General features: G+C 42.1%; 1 protein-coding gene across 12 annotated transcripts in view; it reads left to right on the forward strand.

Moving 5' to 3' along the window:
- The first annotated feature begins 3,914 nt into the window (after positions 1–3,914).
- Positions 3,915–19,558, forward strand: part of PPFIA1 (PPFI scaffold protein A1) — an 88,655-nt gene continuing 73,011 nt past the window's right edge. For 5 of the 12 annotated variants that reach the window (XR_012159381.2, XM_073347871.2, XM_073347873.2 and 2 more), the window contains exons 1-2: positions 3,916–5,500; positions 6,951–7,214. Coding sequence is in view for 11 of the 12 variants with exons in the window: in XM_073347871.2 (XP_073203972.2) it covers positions 6,951–7,214 (264 nt within the window). In the remaining variant the exon portion in view is untranslated. Of the gene's footprint in view, positions 5,501–6,950; positions 7,215–19,558 lie in introns of all 12 variants that reach the window. The other 7 variants (XM_073347883.2, XM_073347881.2, XM_073347884.2 and 4 more) reach the window with 3 other exon arrangements.

Below are 19,558 nucleotides of genomic sequence, written 5' to 3' on the forward strand. Positions count from 1 at the left end.
AAAGAATCCCAACAATGGTATTGGGACACTATTAGAAGGGAATGGTAGAATTAAGAATATTAAAGCAGAAAAGGCAGAAGTGTTCAGTAAATATTTCTGTTCTATATCTGGGGAAAAAACAGATGATGAAGTTCTCTCCATTCAACTAACATCTCAAGAGAATGTGTGCAGCAACTAAAGTTAGACATGTTTAAATGAGACGGTTTGGATAACTTGCACCCAAGAGTTTTAAAAAGCTGCTGAGGAGATCGCTGGACCATTAATGCTGATGTATAATAAGTCTTTGAACACTGTGGAAGTTCCAGTAGACTGGAAGAAAGACAATGCTGTGCCAATATTTAAAAAGGATGACCTGGATAATTATAGATCTGTCAGTCCAAGGTTGATCCCGGGCAAGAAAATGGAGTGGCTGATATAGGACTCAATTAAAAAAGAATTAAAGGAGGGTAATACAATTAATGCCTATCAAGATGGGCTTATGGAAAATAAATGCTGGGAAACTAACTTAGTATTTTTTGATGCAATTACAAAGTTGGTTGATAAAGGAAATAGTGTTGATTATACTTGGATTTCTGTAAGATGTTGGAGTTGGAACTGAAAAACATTTTGACTAAAAATTAGAATAATTAAGCTGCGACATGTCATAAATATAAAGGGAAGGGTAAACCCCTTTGAACTCCCTCCTGGCCAGGGGAAAGCTCCTCTCACCTGTAAAGGGTTAAGAAGCTAAAGGTAACCTCGCTGGCACCTGACCAAAATGACCAATGAGGAGACAAGATACTTTCAAAAGCTGGGAGGAGGGAGAGAAACAAAGGGTCTGTGTGTCTGTCTATATGCTGGTTTCTACTGGGGATAGACCAGGAATGGAGTCTCAGAACTTTTAGTAAGTAATCTAGCTAGGTATGTGTTAGATTATGATTTCTTTAAATGGCTGAGAAAAGGATTGTGCTGAATAGAATAACTATTTTTGTCTGTGTATCTTTTTTGTAACTTAAGGTTTTGCCTAGAGGGGTTCTCTATATTTTTGAATCTAATTACCCTGTAAGATATCTACCATCCTGATTTTACAGGGGGAATTTCTTCATTTCTATTTACTTCTATTTTTATTAAAAGTCTTCTTGTAAGAAACTGAATGCTTTTTCATTGTTCTCAGATCCAAGGGTTTGGGTCTGTGGTCACCTATGCAAATTGGTGAGGCTTTTTATCCAACATTTCCCAGGAAAGGGGGGGGTGCAAGTGTTGGGAGGATTGTTCATTGTTCTTAAGATCCAAGGGTCTGGGTCTGTAGTCACGTAGGGAAATTGGTGAGGCTTTTTACCAAACCTTGTCCAGGAGGTGGGGTGCAAGGTTTTGGGAAGTATTTTGGGGGGAAGGACGCGTCCAAACAGCTCTTCCCCAGTAACCAGTATCAGTTTGGTGGTGGTAGCGGCCAGTCCAAGGACAACGGGTGGAATATTTTGTACCTTGGAGAAGTTTTGACCTAAGCTGGTAAAGATAAGCTTAGGAGGTTTTTCATGCAGGTCCCCACATCTGTACCCTAGAGTTCAGAGTGGGGGAGGAACCTTGACAGACATATTAAAAGTTGGATAACTAATAGGTCTCAAAGTGTAACTGTAAATGGGAAATCATCATCGAGCAGGTGTCCTTCAGGGATCAGTTCTTGGCCCTATGGTGTTAAACATTTTTATCAATGATGTGGAAGAAAACATCAGATTATCACTGATATTGTTTGCTGATGCCCCAAAAATTGAAGGAATGGTAAATAATGAAGAGGACACATCACTGATACTGGATCACTTGGTAAGCTGGGTGCAAGCAACCAATGTGTTTTAGTATGGCTAAATGTAAATATATACACCTCGGAACAAAGACTTTAGGCCAGACTTACATGATGGGGGACTCTATCCTGGGAAGCAGTTACTCTGAAAAAGATTTTGGGGTTGTGATAGCTGATCAGCTGAACATGAGCTCCCAGTGTAATGCTGTAGCAGAGGCTAATGCAATCCTTGGATGTGTAAACAGGGGACTCTCAAGTAGGACTAATGAGTATTTTACCTCTGTATCTGGCACTAGGGTAACCACTGATGGAATGCTGTGTCTGGTTCGAGTCTCCACAATTCAAGAGGGATGTTGATAAATTGGAGAGGGTTCAGAGAACAGCCAGGACAATGATTAAAGGATTAGAAAACATTCCTCACTGTGATAGACTCAAGAAGCAAAAGAAGGTGACAGTCTATTGGGAACAAGTATTTAATAATGTGCTCTTCAGTTTAGCAGAGAAAGGTGTAACAGGATCAGATGGCTGGAAGTGGAAGCTAGACAAATTTAGACAGGAAATAAGGTAGGGGTGTGTGTGTGTATATATATATATATATATATATTTGTTTTTTTTTAAAAGAGAGAGGTTGGAACAGGGGTTTTGATAGATTCTCCATCACTGGCAATTTTAAAATCAAGATTAGATGTGTTTCTAAAAGATTTTAGAATTATTTGGGGGAACTTCTATGGCCTATGTGATACAGGAGGTCAGACTAGATGATCACATTGATTCCCTACTGGCCTTGTAATCTATGGACCACTTCTTGTAGATGCTTGGACTCCAAGGAGGGTAGGAGGAATGAAATAGTTAACAATGTTGACATTTAAATGATCAGCATCTTCAGGTTTGTCTACCCAGCAACTAGACACCTTTGGCTGGCCTGTGCCAGCCAATGTGGGCTCATGGGGGTTGGGCTGTTTCATGGTGGTGTAGACTTCTGGGCTCAGCCAGGAGCCTGAACTCTGGGACCCGCCCACCTTGTACGGTCCTACGCTGATCCTGAACCAGGAAGTCTACACAGCAATGTAACAGCCCCACAGCCTGAGGCCTGCAAGCCTAAGTCAGCTGGCCTGGTCCACCACTGCAGGTGTCTAGTTGCTCTGGAGATATACCCTTTGAACCTCAGTCACATGAATTGGGCACGTCATGCCCAATTGAACTATCGTTCGAGGCAGTCTGCAGTCACCTAGAGAACTCTGTTCAGGTTTCTGAGGTTTTCTTCACAACTGTAACAGCTAGAGCCTTTGGGGCTTGTCTACACTAGAGAGTTGTCCCACTATAACTGTTTTGGTATAGTCAAAGCAGTACACCTCCCACCCCCATGTACATGCACTAATGTAAGTATAAAGGTGCTTTATACCAGTATAGCTATTCCCATATAGGAAAGGGAATAAGTGTGATAAGTCACCTTTATATAACAAGGCAATACTTCATCCACACTAGGGATTTTATTGATTGATTAAAGATTACCCCCTTAACTGATATAGTGATATTGGTACAATTTTAAGTGTAGGATGATCCTTATTATTTTAAATAAAAGCTAACAGTCTGGAGAACAAGGAGTAGCTGGGGGATTGGATTGCTGACATGGGTTTGGCAGCCAGGCCTATGTCCAGCAGTGAACAGTACAGCGGACAGCAAGCGGGCAGCCTCAGGGCAGTGGCTCTAATGCCTAGCAGAGGGGCTCTCAAACTGGGGGTTGCGAGGTGTTAGCCTCCACCTTAAACCCCGTGTTGCCTCCAGCATTTGTAATCTAAAATCTATTAAGTGTTTTTAATTTATAAAGGGGGGGTTGCACTCAGAGGCTTGCTATGTGAAAGGGGTCACCAGTACAAGTTTGAGAACCGGCCACGCACCGTGGGTGGAGGGAAGAAATCAGCGTTTGTCCCTGTATTGCATGAACAGGCGACCTTTCCACACGCACAACACACACCTCAGTGTTGTTCACCCTCACTGCCCAGCCCGTCCCGTGGTGACTATGCCGCCTCCACCCTGAGCCCTCCCTACCACTGACTCTCTGGCTGAACAACCCTGGTCCCGCCCCAGCCGCGCAGGGCAGCAGCGCGGTTTGTGCACACAACAGAGGCACGTCACTACTGAGCGCTGTAGGCCGGGCCGGGCTCCGCTAGGTGGGGGAGGACGAGGAGAGTCTCGAACCGGCAGCCTCCCAGCGTGGCGCAGACCCGCAAAGGGGACAGCCGCTCCGTGAGCCCCTGGCGCCGCGCGGTGCATTGTGGGACCCGCACTGATTTGGGCCCGAGCCGCGGAGGGCGCCGGGAAGAGTGGCGGCGGCGGCGGCGGCGGCGGGGGCTGAGGGAACGCGAGGCAGCGGCGGCGCTGGTACTAGTTGCGGCGGGTGCGGGGCCCGGCCGGCCGCTGTGAGGGTAGCCTGCCCACCCCAGCGCCGCCGGGACACGGAGCGGCACCTACCCGGCCTCGGCCAGTCCCGCAGCGGCCACCGTGGAGGTGGCGGCGGACGGAGCCGGACCGGACCGGACCAGGAGAGATCCCAGCGCCGGGACAACCTCTGCCCCAGGGAGCCGGGAGAGAGAACAGCCCCCGGCGGCCGGGCCCCCTCTGCAACTTCAGCTCCCACCTCCGGGACCCGGGAAGCCCCAGCCCGCCTCCTCGCTAAGGCTCTTGGGAGCCGAGACTACTCCAGCCGCTCAGGGGAGCGAGGCCTCCGGGAAAGGGGCCTTTCCCCAGGCCGGCGCTCCCCTGGGGCCTCCGGCAGGGGAAAAGCCGCCTATCTGCTCCCTAAGCCACCCTCGCAGCTCCTGAGGGGTTGGGGCCTCTGGGGAGAGGAGAACAACCCCTACACCGCAGGGACCTCGGCGCCAAACCATCGATCTCTTCCCCCAGTTAGTCTCTGGGCCCTGGGACGCGCCTTCCCCACCTGTGCCCCCCGCCTCTGGGATACCCTTTTGTTTAGTTTTTAGAGCGGACTGATTACTGGGCTGGATCAGGACATCTCAGCGCCGGAGCCTCTTCTGAAGAGTCATTGGTGTGAGGGTAAGTGGAGGGAACAATAACCGAAAGTACAAATACCCCAACAGCCCCACCCCACTTTCAAAACAGCATCCAGCAGCACCCACCACTGGGATTATAAATGTGTGAGAGAAGACCCAGGAAACCGAGGGAAGGAAAGGATCCTACCGTTACTAACAGAGGGGGGAAAAGAGAGAGCTTTTCCAAATTCCCCACAAGAAAAGCCATTCCCTCTTTTCTTTCTATTTTTACTCTTTTGAATAATGCCATTGTGACCTTAGAGGGAATTCTGAACCATGCACTGTTGAAGCTTGTTGCACCAGCAGGATAGAAGTGGCTTTGCCTTTGCACATGCTTCCCCCACCCGGGCTGTTGCAGGAACTGTGGGCCATCAGTAGAGAGAAGGGAAGCTGAGACTGGTTTCTTTGCACCCATTCTTTTTTGCCTTCGGGACTTCACTGGCCGGTTGAAACCATTGCTGCTCCTACTGGACCTATACTTTGCTCAGCAAGTTTATTTATCCTTTTGTGTGTGGGGTTGTTTAGTAAATGGACATTGTACCCAAGGTGGATGGCTGCTCTACAGTCTGAAAGGTGTCTTGGGATCACACAAAGCTGCTAAAAGAACAGGAAAGATCTGGTGTTGCTAGAATTTTGGGGGCTGTTTTCAAGCCATTTTGTTTCTTCGAACAAGGTAAATAAATTAGTGGTGTTTAAAATAAAGACCTCTGATGGTTTGACATGATATATATATTTTTTTAAATAGTGAGACAGTATCTCTGAAATGCATTGTAAAATCTTTCTTCCCAAGAATGAGATCTTCAAATTAATTCTGAAATGTAAAGTTTATTCGTCAGATTTAGAGACAAATAAACTTTTACTGATGTAGATGTTCAGATGAAGTATGAAGTCTGTTTTCATTATATAGTAGTTGAAAGCATGGGGGGAGTGTGCGATGTTTCAACCCCTATAAGAAAATTGATTGCTTCACTGCTTGTATGTGTTTGCAAATGGATTTTTATTCTTGTAAGCTTGTGAAGAAGGTTAAGGCACACTCTGTCCCAAGAATTCCTGAGGTCTTAGTGGCTCAGTGCTAATGCTGAATAACAATGCCTTCTCGTTTCCATTGCATTTAAATTTGAGGAACAGAAATTTCTCCAAGTTCTGTTTCGAAATCATGATGGCTGAGCATTCAAAACGGGCTGTAGGGTTCTACTTAAATTGATGATTTTCCAAGTTTAAGCTCCTCTTGTAAGGCGTTGTTACTTTTATTAAGCATGATAGCACAAAAATACTCTCATATTTTTATTAAATTTCTGTGTCTGTCTGTTTTTCTTTACAGGCAACTTTTACTATTGGTATCTACAGTGATAACCTATAATGTACTGCAGGCACGTGTTGAAGCCTTGTTGGTTTTGTTTTAGTACTATTACCTGAGAGGTTTAATGTCCTTTCACATCCTTAATTTGGTTTTAATTTCCCCTGCGCTAATCTGTCTGATTTTTCCAATTGCTGTATCCCGATACAGAAATGTGCTACTGCTAATTTTCTTGCAGCAAACTGCTACAGTAGAGATTGTATGGCCAGTATAACAAGATCGAAGTACTGGCTCTCTGTCATGAATTAATCCAGTTGTCTTGATGTCAGAATAGAGTTTCACGAGTTTGGGGGAACCATGTTTTGCTCTTTCCAAATAGCTGAGCAGTACAGTAGATAATTGATTGGTTTAACTGTATCATTTTTTGTTGGCTGTGTGTGACTTCAGTACTTTTTGAAGGTACTAGCTACAGTTTAAAAAGAAAAAAACATAAATCTCTTAGAAAATGAAGTCACAAGTAGTACTATAGAAATATAGTTTTGCAGGAAAATCACTAATATTTGTCAAAACTGAGTCTTCAATGAATTGGCTCATTGTACACTGCATCTCTGTAATATTACATGACATAGCGGTAAACACCTAAGTTATGTCAGCCTCTAGTGTTGGTATCACTGGGGAAGCTAAATTGGTGATGTATTGTGGATGCTAACTCTTCTTGGATAGGCAGGGTCATTGTGCATTTTGGTTTACCAACATTTTGTTTGGACTTGTACTCTGCACTTTTCGGTTACTATTAATAACTTTACATTGAATCTTTTATTTCAAGATGATGTGTGAGGTGATGCCAACCATCAGCGAGGCAGAGATTCCCTCAGGGGGAAATGGAGGCCATAGTTCAGGCTCTCCTTTACAGTCGGATGCTGATTCCCATTTTGAGCAGTTAATGGTATCCATGTTGGAGGAAAGGGATCGACTTCTGGACACACTAAGAGAGACTCAAGAAACACTAGTATTGACCCAGGGCAAGCTACATGAAGTCAGTCATGAAAGAGATTCCTTGCAGAGACAGCTCAATACTGCACTTCCACAGGTATGGATGCTTTGAATGGCGGATATCTTTTAACAATCTTAGTGTTCGTTTTATTTTTTTATTTCATTCACGCATATTGTAAAGTATAAAATATTCCAGAGAGCACATATGGGTTGGTTGGTGAACGGAAAGTAGGCCTTTCTGGTGGCTTTTATTTAAGACCTAGGAAATTCTGTATGTATCTTTTAAACTACGTCTAACAAAAACTTTGAAAGGTTAGGTCTGATACTGTGTTAATGCGCACTGTGGTGCCATGGCAGAGCAGAAGTCTCAGAACACTGCAGAATTGACTTAACTCAATAATTACATTATGGGGTTGGGTTTGTTTTTTTGCCTTCCACTGAAGTATTAGCTGTTTGCCTCTGTAGGGGAGGCAAATTACCAAAGAATATGTATCATGTGTTGTGACGTATAGGCATTGTAGTGTGTGGTCAGGAATGACGAGCAGTGTTTATGCACCTTACTACTGCTTTTTTTTTTTTTTTTTTTTGGGAACCCTGCTGCTCGGCTTTAGCTGCAACCCTGCAATAACCAGTGCCAGCAGCAGTTCTGGCTCCTGGGGGGGCACGGGGCTCTGCGTGCTGATCACCGGCTCTGCACTTCCATTGGCCGGGAACCGGGCAATGGGAGCTGGGAGATGTGGTGCCTGCGGGCAAGAGCCACACAGAGCTGCTTGCGTGCCTCCGCCTAGGAGCTGGACCTGCTTCTGGCTGCTTCTGGGGTGCAGCACGGTCCGCGGTGCCAGGACAGCCGCTGACCGGGAGCCACCCGAGGTAAGCCCGTGCCTCAGTCCTCTGCCCCAGCCCTGATCCCCATCTCCCTCCCCCCCCCCGCAAACCCAGAGCCCCTTCCTGAAACCCAAACCCCTCATCCCCAGCCCCACCCCAGAGCCCGCACCCGGAGCCCCTCCCGGACCCTGAAACTGAAACCCTCATTCCCAGCCCCACCCCACAACCCTCATCTCTGCACCCCAACCCTCTGCCCCAGCTCTGAGCCCCTCCCACACTCCAAACCCCCCCTCCCCATTTTCTGCATCAACCATTTTCTTCAACTGGCTTACCAGAAAAAAAGTTTGAAAACCAGTGCCCTAGTGAACCTATTATTATTTATTTTTATTTTTTCAGTAGTCCATATGCATACTTCCCCTTTCCATATGTTCAGGTAATATTTAGGGTTGTTATACAGTAGAATGAACTGGTGTTTGTTTATGAACACTCCAGAGCTGTGTTTGTGTGAAAAAGAGATGCAAGATTGCTGGGGTAACTGTATTTGTAGCAGTAATGTATTTTGTTGATGTACTCTGGTTTACTAATCAAGGAACTGAATCTGTGATTGGGTCTGCATAGGTTCAGGGAGTCCACTTGTGCAGGTTCAATTGTAGGATCACAGTTCAGTCACTATTTGTCTACTTATATATGGTACTGTTGCAAAATTCATAAAATTGTCTTGTAGTTTGTGCTCTGAACACAGTATTGTTTAAAAAAACACAAACAAATCCTACTTCTCAGACACTTACCGGAGATAGCTAATATTCTTCTAGTACAGTAGTCCCATCAGTTACCAAAAGGCCTGTGTTAGCTAATGGAATGCTGTGACAAATATATAGGCTACTAAAATAAAGGAAGAAATATAAAAATGGTGGTTCAGTGCTTTTTTTAACTAAGTTTGGATGTGTTACCTATAGAACTCACTCTAACTGAAGTAGATTGACTGATACGTAGTCTTGGTCTACTTCACTCTCTGTTGCCCAGAGCAATGCTTCCTTCATAGGAGAACTAAGCTGCCTTTCCTCTTAACTTAACTGTAGACTATAACCATCAAATGTATTCTGAACTATTGGGTGCACTTAATGTATGAACAGTGTACGGAAGCTTTTGTAACTTTGCCAACACTACTGGTGGCTCAGGTTGGTGCTATATTAGACTTATTTGTGTTCATGTAACTTAAAGTCTAATATAGCACTAATATTTGCCACAAATAAAAGGGAAAAAATAGAACTGGCATGCATAGCAACTTGTGCACAGGTGACAATCGCAGCATACGTTTTTTACACAAATTCTAGATGTTGCTAAAACAAACTTCATGCTAAACAATATAGAAACAGATATTTCTGGATATCAACTCTATTATTAAAAGGTGTGCTAACACATCCTATTTTTTGACTCACCGTCTTGCATGGTGTAAAAACAATAGTGTTATGGCTTGGAATCATTTATCTTCTGTATTCATGGTAGTCTTGTTCAAAATTTCTTTATTTCGAAAAATCAAGTTTATGTAAGTCAGGAATAAGAACTGCATTGTGCGTATACATCTTTGAGCTTCTAGTGGAATGCAGAGCCTGAATGAGGAGAAAAGCTGCTTATGGTTTTGTTTTGGTACTAAGTTTTATTATGGTAACAGTATGTAGTATTTTATTTTAATTAAGACCTTGATCCACAATCTTTGCTGTACCATTTTGATTTCCACATTTTAGCACTTTTGGGGGTGTAAATATTGATTGTGAGTGTTTGCAAATTATATTCAAGTGAGAGTTCAGGTGCAGTTGTGGTCGAAAAATATTCAGGTAACTATATAAACATCTCTCTCAAACCATATAGTGGACATAAATAATCCATTTTTGGTTTAATCACATTCACTGGGAGAACATGAACAGATATGTCAAATGAGATTCTTACAAAACAATGCTGAACATTTAATCTGAAGACAAACTTTTTAAAACCATAATTTACAGTGATTACTTATGGTGCAATGGCCAGGAATCAGTTGTCTCATCTTTATAATTATTGACATTTTTAGCAACAGTTGATTTTCTTTGTGTTGTCAAGGAGCATCCTGGATTTAAATAATGTAGAGTTTTATAGATTAGAAACAACATCTTTAATTGCAGTCAGATATGATGAACACAAATATAATGTACTCTCTGTGGGAAGTACTATTAGTTAAGTGACATGTTTTGCAGCAGCTGAAGTTTCCTAAGGATCTTTGGATATAGCCCTATGTAGAGTTTGTGAAAACAGTCCAGTTTTGAGGTGGCCCAGGCTGTACCTACTGCTGTAGTAAGGTCTGCATTTGATAGCATACCTTATGGCTATCAAATTTAAAAACAAAAGCTTTTGGTCACAGCTGCAAGTTAGTTATCCAGAAGCAGCAGGGATCTCATAAGACTTTCCGATTTGTGCAAATGTTTTCATAGAACCTTGAGCTTGTTTGGAGGTTCTAGCAGGGGAGCGCAGCTACCGTAAACCCTTGACCGAAGAACTGTACTCCTCTATCTGGGAGGTCATCCTCTTCGACCGAGCGTGTGCCAAAACAGGCAAACTCCCTAAATCAAGGTGGTAAAAATAAACTGCTGATTGTTCCAATTTCTTCCCTCCGTCAGCTAAATCTCATTGAAGCCGCAGTCTCTTAGGCACTGGGTAGATTTGTTTACAGCTTCATTGATTGGGTTGAAGGAGATGTGGGAATCAGAATACTGTCTGCATATTGAGAATCACTACTGTTCATAGTGCCTCACTAATTTTCCTAATGGTTCCCAGCTTTCCAAGTAGAGCAGAAGGGGTGATGCAATGTAGCCTTGCAGGACCGTGTGTCAGTGTTCTTGGGGGCCGATGAGCAGTTTCAGAACTACCTTCTGGTAGTCTCTGAGTAGACTTTGAGCTACTCCAGGCTCTGCTTGAGAATGTTCAGGACATCTGTATGTTACTTTAGTCTGTAGCATTTGGTTTGACTGCTCAGTTACCCTAATTTAAATACATTTGTGAAAATCCTAAAGGGTTTATTTTAGTGGTTGCTTTCCTATTAAAAAACGAAATCCATCTGTAACCAATGGATGAGCAGATGTTAATTGATCGTATATGACTAATGGTATTGTGCCCTTATTAATTTTCAAATTGATTTATTCTTATTTAAACAGACCTGTTAGTTAAATTTGATTTTAAAATGTTGAGCATTTTATGTTTGTGAATTAACTTCAATGTTATCCTGATGTGTTAAATCCTCAAATACAGATACATTTTTAAAAATAACCTGAAATTGTCCTCAGGCTTTGTTTTTCAAGTAATGTGTTAGGCAGTTTGTAAGTGGGAAATTTTGGAGATAAACTAAATATTTGGATTGCTATCTAGTGAGAAGCTTTTAGAAGAGGCTTAGTTTAGATGCAGCTTTGAAAGGTGAGTAAGCCTTCCTTTTTATTTATTATTTCTTCTGAGGTGTTATGTAGAGGTTCCAGTTGGGATAAGGGCCCCAGTATCCTAGATCCTGTACAAATGCATAGGAAGATGAGAGGTAGCATGCTAAGTGTGTTGTAGGGGAGAGGGCTATGATTAAAGTATGCAGAGTCTTTTGATACATATTTTTGTGCATATTTATAAATAAATGTACTTCACATGCACCCAGTTTCTCCTCAGTTTAATTAGTTGTAATTACTTGTAAATATCATGGAATAACTGAGTTCTGCAGAGGGATTTGAATGAAGAGAGGCTAGTGGCTTAATGGATAAGTCATACAGAGTGTTCAGTACCTGCACTGAATTAATATTTACATATTGGCACTGTGCTCAGGACTATATAGACAATTCCTGACTGAATAGGAAGGATTTAATTATTTTACTCCATTCTGAATTAGTTCACTTCACTTTTAATATAATGTTGTGCTGGGAATGGTTGTCTGTTTAAGTTTAAATGATCCATCGTTAAACACGGAAGTTTAATTTTCACCTGATTTTGAATGAAAACTTTTTCATTAAAAAATATTTATTTGGGGTGGAGCATTGACCCATCTTTTCCACTACAATAAAATTTTAAGAGAGTTAAATGTATCCCACTGAAGAATGCTGAATGGAATTAATTCTTTCCCCTTTCTTTCTTTGAAAAATGTTTTTCCACAGAAAGGCAAGTATTAGAGCCATAGTATAAGTCATTGTCATGTGTTTGCAGGTTCAAGGTAAAAAAAAAAAAAAAATACTAATTAATCATGTTAAGATGAATCAGTTTTCCAAGTTTATTTTATTTTTATTTTGTAAGCAGAGATTGATACCATTGCTGAAGCTTCAAAACAGTGACATGCATGCATTGGTATTTTTTTGCTTATGGTTTTTCTGGAATAAGGGATATTTACTAAAAATTTAAATATTGGAATACGAGGAAACAAAATGTCTTAAATACAACTTTGAGGTAGTAAAAATACTTTCTAGAACAGCTTTCTTTCTGACCACTTGGCTACATAAGTAAACTTGCATGTAGAAACATGAACAACTTTGATTTATTGACTTGATTTTCAATATAAAAGTAAATAAAAAATGTTCAAACAAAAATGTGAATTTTTGTAGTTTTAGCAGTCTTAAGATCCACAGGACTCTGACTTGGCTTCCACAGCTCTGATAGTTTTTAAAGGAGAGAGAAATGTTTCACTCGTATCATGGGATTCAGTCTTTAAAAATTTTAAGTTATGTTTGTGCGTGTGCTTTTTTGTATTTTTTTTAATTGTGTTTGTAAGGTAGCTGGCAGTCTTTTAGAAAACTATTTTCAACAAAGGTATTTTTGTGTAAAAGTTTGCAACTGTTTGAAAGGTTTTAAGTGAACAGACTTATTTTCTGTACTTTGTCCTGTCAGGCTTTTTTTACAGGTTGGATAAAAATCAATTATATTTTAAAAAATCTGATTTTTTTTAACTTAACATATTTTAAATTTAAATTAGTTTTATTTTTTAATTAAAAATAATATAAGGCATAAACCTATAATCTGTTAAACATTTACGTTAAATACAACAATAATATTAAGTAGTACATATTTTCTGCCAAGTTTTAAAGAAAAACTGCTGAACTTGTGGAACCCATGGGCCAAGAGTTGTGGAAGTGCTAAACCAGCTTTTGACAGCAGTAGCCTTCTCTGCAGGTACAGAGAGAATATTTTCTTCATTTCAGTTTATTCAACTGGTTCAGTTCAAAGGTAGTTCATTCAAAGTTGAGAAACCAACTGAGAGTTAAAACAAGCTTTTCTGCTCTCTCTGTCTTCCAAGGTATGGACAAAAACTAAGTGTGAGGGAATGAGAGCCCACTAGTTTTAAAACCTCGAAAGATATGGAGATCAGAAACAGTCTATTCACTATCTACTAAATACTTCTTTTGTTTAATAAATGTTAGTTTTAAATGCAAAACATGTTGTGATTTTTGACAAACACATTTTAAGGTAGTTTTAAAATTTAAATGCTGTATTTGTGCACGTTTAAGTGGACTTGCATTGTATCTGTATTGAGCATGATACAAATTACAATTAAAATTATCTAGTAAAAAAGAAATACATTATTCACCGTTGTCTAATATTACAAAAAAGTAAAAAATAAGAATATGAATAATATATATAATTGCTTAATAGATACAGTGTAATCTCTTGGTTAGCAAAAAGCAGAAAACTTAGTGTAAAAGCTATATTTAGGTGCAAATCAACACATTTTAATTGTTACCAACCAGTGAGAATTAGCCTTTCTTTAGGAAAGTAACTAAAAGTTACAAATGCAAAATACAATTAAAATCAATTATTTAAATCAGTGTTTCATTCTCTCTTATTTAAATCATGATTAAAATTGGTGATTTAAGTCAATCCACCCTGCATTTTTTACCTGGTAAAAGCCAGTAAACTGAAAATGTTGATTTTTAACTAGGGCCATGCATATACGTACAGTGCTGCAGCTGTACTGATACAGCTGCAGCGCATCTGGTGAAGACGCTGTATGCCAAAGGGAGAGAGCTCTCCCGTCGGCATAAAAAAGCCCCCTCTGCGAGCGAGATTATCCCGCTGACATAGCGCTATGCACATGAGCACTTATGTTGGTGTAACTTACTTTGCTTGCGGGGGTGATTTATTCACACCCCTGAGCGACATAAGTTATGCTCACATGGGCTATAATGTAGACCAGTAGTTTTCAACCTTTTTGTGGGGGCCCAGTTGAAGAAAATTGTTGATATCGGCAACCCAACAGAATGGGGGATGAGGGGTTTGGGGTCTGGGAGGGACTCAGGGCTGGGGCAGAGGGTTGGGGTGCAGGGGTGAGGGCTGCAGGGTGGGGCTGGGAATGAGGGGTTCAGGGTGTGGGAGGGGGCTCTGGTCTGGGGAAGGGGGTTGGGGTACGGGAGGGGGTCAGGGCTCTGGGGTGGGGCCGGGGACGAGGGGTTGGGGGTGCAGGAAGGGGTTTAAGGGGGGACTCAGGGTTGGGGCGTGGACTTACCTTGGGCAGCTCCTGGTCAGCGGCACAGTTGGGGTGCAGAGGCAGGCTTCCTGCCTGTCCTGGCACCACGGACCGTGCTGCGCCCTAGCAGCAGGTCCGGCTCCTAGGCGGCGGCGTGCAAGTGGGTCGCACAACTCGCACCTGCAGGCACTGCACCCCCCTATTCCCATTGGCTGATTCCCGGGGCGGGGGCAGTGTGCGGAGCCCCAGGCCCCCCCCCTGCCTAGAAGCAGGACCTGCTGCTGGCCGCTTCCGGGTGCAGTGTCATGTCGCAGCAGGTAGGCACTAACCTGCCTTAGCTGGGCAGCACCGCTGACAGGACTTTTAATGTCCTGGTCAGTGGTGCTGACCAGAGCGACCCAGTGCCTGACATGCTGCAACCCAGTCCTGACCCGAAGTTTGAAAAATGCTGGTGTGGACAAAGCGTAAGTTTACAGAGAGTACTCCTGTATAGCATTGCAGTCTTAATCAGAAAATATTATGTTTTTGGGGTGTGTGGAGATCACTGGTGTTAGTTTTTTTTAAAAATGAAAAATTCATAAATGCAACATAAAGGTTTTGCAGTTATAAGTTGTCAGGAAGTGCAAATATTAATGTTCTTTCAGCAATGTTAATTTTGCTATGTTATGCATCCTGAATGTGTTCAGGTGGACTGATTTAAATTACCTTGATTTAAATCACCAAGTGGAAAGCCTCAATTTAAATCTATTTTAATCTACTTTTCCATTTGTACTCCAGTTATTTTCTAAAGAAGGTGCATTCTCATTAAAACATGTTGATTTGAACAGAGCCGTTACCCTAGATTTGTGCATTCCTTTGCTACCTTGGAGCGTACACTACATATACACATTTATTCAAGCAATTATGTAGCTTAATATTTTCAGATTTTTATTAATTTTACCTTTTTTGTCAAAGTGGTGAATGATATCTCACTTATTACATCATTTACTTTTTGCTCATGATTTGTGTGAACTTGTATTAGGATGGTAATTAGAATTTAATTAAACACACAGAACAGCATATAAAATTTATTTTTATTAAACCAAACAATCTTAAATGTATAAACTTCTCTTCTCAAAGCACGTTTCATATTTCCAGTCAATGATTTAGTAAAGGAACGGGGGATTACCTGGGGTGAGTGAAGTAAACTGGTTGTGATAGTTCCAGCTATTTTGTCATGATGTTCTTCACAAATTATCATCCAAATAGGTCATTTCAAATAGCTCAAAACAGTCAACCACTGAATTCCATCATTTAGCTTGGGGAAGAATTAGTTGGGATCCTCCTGCTCCCTTCAGTGACTCTCAGAATCATTGAAATGCAAGACTAGAAGGGACCTCGATAGGTCATCTAGTTCAGTCCCCTGCATTGAGGCAGGACTAAGGATTTATCTACACTTGAAATGTCACAACAGGGGTAGTCAAATTTATTTTTTGTCAAGGTCCAAATTTCTTGGTCAAAGTATATTCAAGGTCCAGCCCCCCCCCCCCCCCCCCCCGCCAGCTTCCCAATCACCTGCCAGCTCCCCGCCTGCCCTGTCCAGAGAGTAAGGTGATCTTATTTCCCTAAATTGAAAATGTGATGCATGAGGCTGACCTGAGCCACCTGGCGTGGGTGCTTCCCATCCTGTCCCCAAACTTTCCTTCGTGCCCCCAGATAAGCCAAATAGCAAATATGGGGCAGCGGGAGGGAGAGGAATGGGTGTGTGCTGGGATCTGGGCAGCAGAGTAGGGTGTGACTGTTGGAGTACTTCTGAGCTCAGAGACTGGAGGTGAAGCCATTGGACTATGATCCAGCTACCCTTTGGGCTCTGGGATAGCAGAGGGGCAGGAAGGAGGCTCTGGGTAGTGGGAGGGACCAAGGAGACTCCAGAAAGCAGCCCTGGGGAGATGAGGGGAGGCCTGGATGTGGCAGAAGCTGGTGACTGGAGGTGGACTGGGAAGGGAAAGAGGCTGGTTGGGAGGTGGGAGAGGAGCCTGGAGAGGGCTCTGGGGACTGGCCCTGAAGGGGAGGGGGCTCTGGGGACCGCCCAGGGGTAGTGGGCTCCGGGGGCTGCTCGGGAGTGGGGGCCACAAGACCGGAGGGGGGTGTGCTCAGGAGACAGGTTTGGACGGGAGGCTCTGGGGACTGCATGGAGCGCAAGCATGGTTCAACATGGATTCAGCCCGTGTGCGGAAGTGGCCTGTAGTTGTAGCTAGTCGGGGTGGAGGCACAAATAAAAGATTCTGGGGGGGTCACATTCCTCCTCCCCCAATTTTTTTGGATGTCCAGAAGCGAGGAAGCAGCACTCCCGCTGGCAGTGGCCCTCTCCATGAGTTTGCTGAGAGGGAGGAAGCAGCAGGGTGACTGACTGAGCTCCTCCTCCCCCAGTTACATGGGGCTGCTTTGCCTTCTCTGTTGCTGGAGTCCCACGCATTGCCTCTCACCTGTAGATGGTCTGCAGAGCAGTCAGCACCCTACTCCGGCAGCAGGGAAGGGGAAAGGGTCCCATGTAGGAGGCGGGGAGGAGTTCAACTAACTGCCATGCTGCTTCCTCAGTCCCTGTGCTATACAGGCACACTGAGAGCACTGCTGCCAGGAGGAGTGCTGCCTCTTTGCTTCTGGGCATGCCATCCAGAGCAATTTTTGGGTTGGGGGGGAAACATCACCCGGCATGGCCTGCACCTGTGGTCCATTGAAAAGCGTCTGGCAGTCTGTATTTGTACAGCAGTGCATCTATGCATCATAGCTGCAGCACTTCAGTGTGGACACTACCTATGCTGACATTAGGGTTCTCCGGACACCATAGGTAATGCATCTCCCTGAGAGGAAGAAGCTGTTCAAGGTAAAATATAAAACAGATTTATTAACTACAGAAAGATAGATTTTAGGTAATTCTAAGTAGCAGGCGTAGAGATCAAAGTTGCTTACATAAGACCTAAAAATAAAATTGTAGTGTAAATTCTATAGACTAAGCAAGATTTGAATCAAGCAGTTTTTCACCCTAAAAGATATTACTGGCAGCTCACAGTTCTTAATACACAGGCTGTATTCCCATTCAGGCTGGGACCAATCTTCCCCACTTCAAAGTTTTTGTATTCCAGATGTTGAGATCGGGGAGGAGAGAAGCCAAGTGATGATGTCACTGTGTCCCTCTTTTATACTTTCTTCCAGGGGCTAGAAAGATTCTGGGTTCCCCTTAATGGGCCATGGTTGGTCCTGATGTAAGTGTGTCTTAGTAGATGCTCCTTTGCCCCTGAAAGGCTGGCTGTGGACGCACACACACCCACTCCCAAAACATCATAACTTCAGATACAATGGTAACACACACAATTCAACAGGTATTAATGTTCAAAAAATCAAGACTTCTTAAATGATATCTCACAAGGCATATTTTGCACAAAACACATAGTCATATCACAGTGGTGAACATGGGGCTTCCTGGGTGCTATTCTGAGGTACCAAAGTATCACAGAACTTTTTCGTTTCCATGTTCTAATTTTTGTAGACTGTTTTTCACTGTAACTGTTTTAGTGCTTGATGTAGTTATTTTTGTATATCTGAGTTCTAAAAGCTGCTTTGGGCTGTTATGGATTCTTATTTTTAGGAAAAGTATTTTATGTGGTGATAACTGAGTCTTAGGCTTGTAAGTCTGGAGTTATATTTTTGCAGGTTTGCAATCAAAGGTGATTTTAAAAAAATCCACAGAAAATGCTGTGAAGACTACAAAGTTTTCATTTACATTCAGTTTTTCTCTTGGTGTTGTCTCACATGTTTATAGTTGCATACATTTGGCAGGCAAGTGTAACTAGAGCTTTTTTTGTTCCCTTAGAGCAGTTTGTGCTAGCCTTCAAAATGTATTTTATGGGTGGGGTTCAACAATACCATCTTCTGAAACTTGAGCCTTTTTGTTCTATACTCCTCATACAATTAGTTTTTGCTTCCAAAGTAGGATGTGAAAATTCTAAGACTTAAATCACCATTTAGTTGTGCAATATCAATATGTCTCCATGGTCTAAGTAGGCTGTAGAAATCGGGAAAATACTTAGTACTGCTTGGTATAATTTGAGGAGGTCAAATGTTTAGACAGCTGCACCCATTTTTCTTGTCTCATAGTTTAAAAGCTCATAAGGTAATAATTTGTAATTAACAATAATAAAGAACATTGTAATTACTATTGGAATTTCTGATCATGGTGGTAAAGGTGATTGATTCACTTGCAGAAGACTGGTGGTCACACTTTCAGAATGAGCTCTTTGGAGAAGGCTTCTAAACTCAAAGCCCTGATTGTCATTTACACTAACGCCTTGTCTGTATATAGAGATTTTTTATTCAGTATAATCCAGGCGTTCTCAACTGGGGGTCTGGACCCCTTAAGGGGTTGACAGGTTATTACATGGGGAGTTGTGAGCTGTCAGCCTCCACCCCAAACCCCGCTTTGCCTCCAACATTTATAATTGTGTTAAATATATAAAAAAAATGTTTTTAATTTATAAGGGAGGGTCGCACTCAGAGGCTTGCTATATGAAAGGGGTCACTAGTACAAAAGTTTGAGAACCACTGGTATAATCTAAGATATGAATTTACATCAGTATAGTTATAACTATGGTTGACTTCAAAACTAAACATTTTTTTAGCTTGTATAATAGATATTAAATTCTTAACTATGTTTTAAAGTAAGTATTAGTAATTTTGGGAGGAGAGGAATGCACTGGGGAAATTTTTGACATCTTTTTCTTAAATTACTTTATTAGATAACTGTACCAAAATGTCATGTGCATATCTGTTATGAAGATGTTATCTTCATGTTTAGAACTGTGGCATATAACAAATGAGAAATCAAATTACAGGCTTAAGATTGCTAAGATTCTTTTATATTAACCAGGTTGGTTTAAAGCGTATTTTTCAAAATTACTTCTAACAGATTCTTGAACTTCCCAATGTATGTTTCAGTTCCCATAGCTATTAACCCTAGGGTACACTTACATTGTAGATCAACAAAATGAGAGATTTTACTTTACTTTGCACAGAGTGAATGCCAAGTTCTTAACTGGCAAATAAACTTGGATAACTAATATTACTTCCTGTATATAATATAGCATAAACATAAAATAAAAAATTTAAGCACCCATAACTTTAGTTCT

This window comes from Lepidochelys kempii, chromosome 6 (genome assembly GCF_965140285.1).
Source record: "Lepidochelys kempii isolate rLepKem1 chromosome 6, rLepKem1.hap1, whole genome shotgun sequence".
NCBI classification, from domain to species: Eukaryota; Metazoa; Chordata; order Testudines; family Cheloniidae; genus Lepidochelys; species Lepidochelys kempii.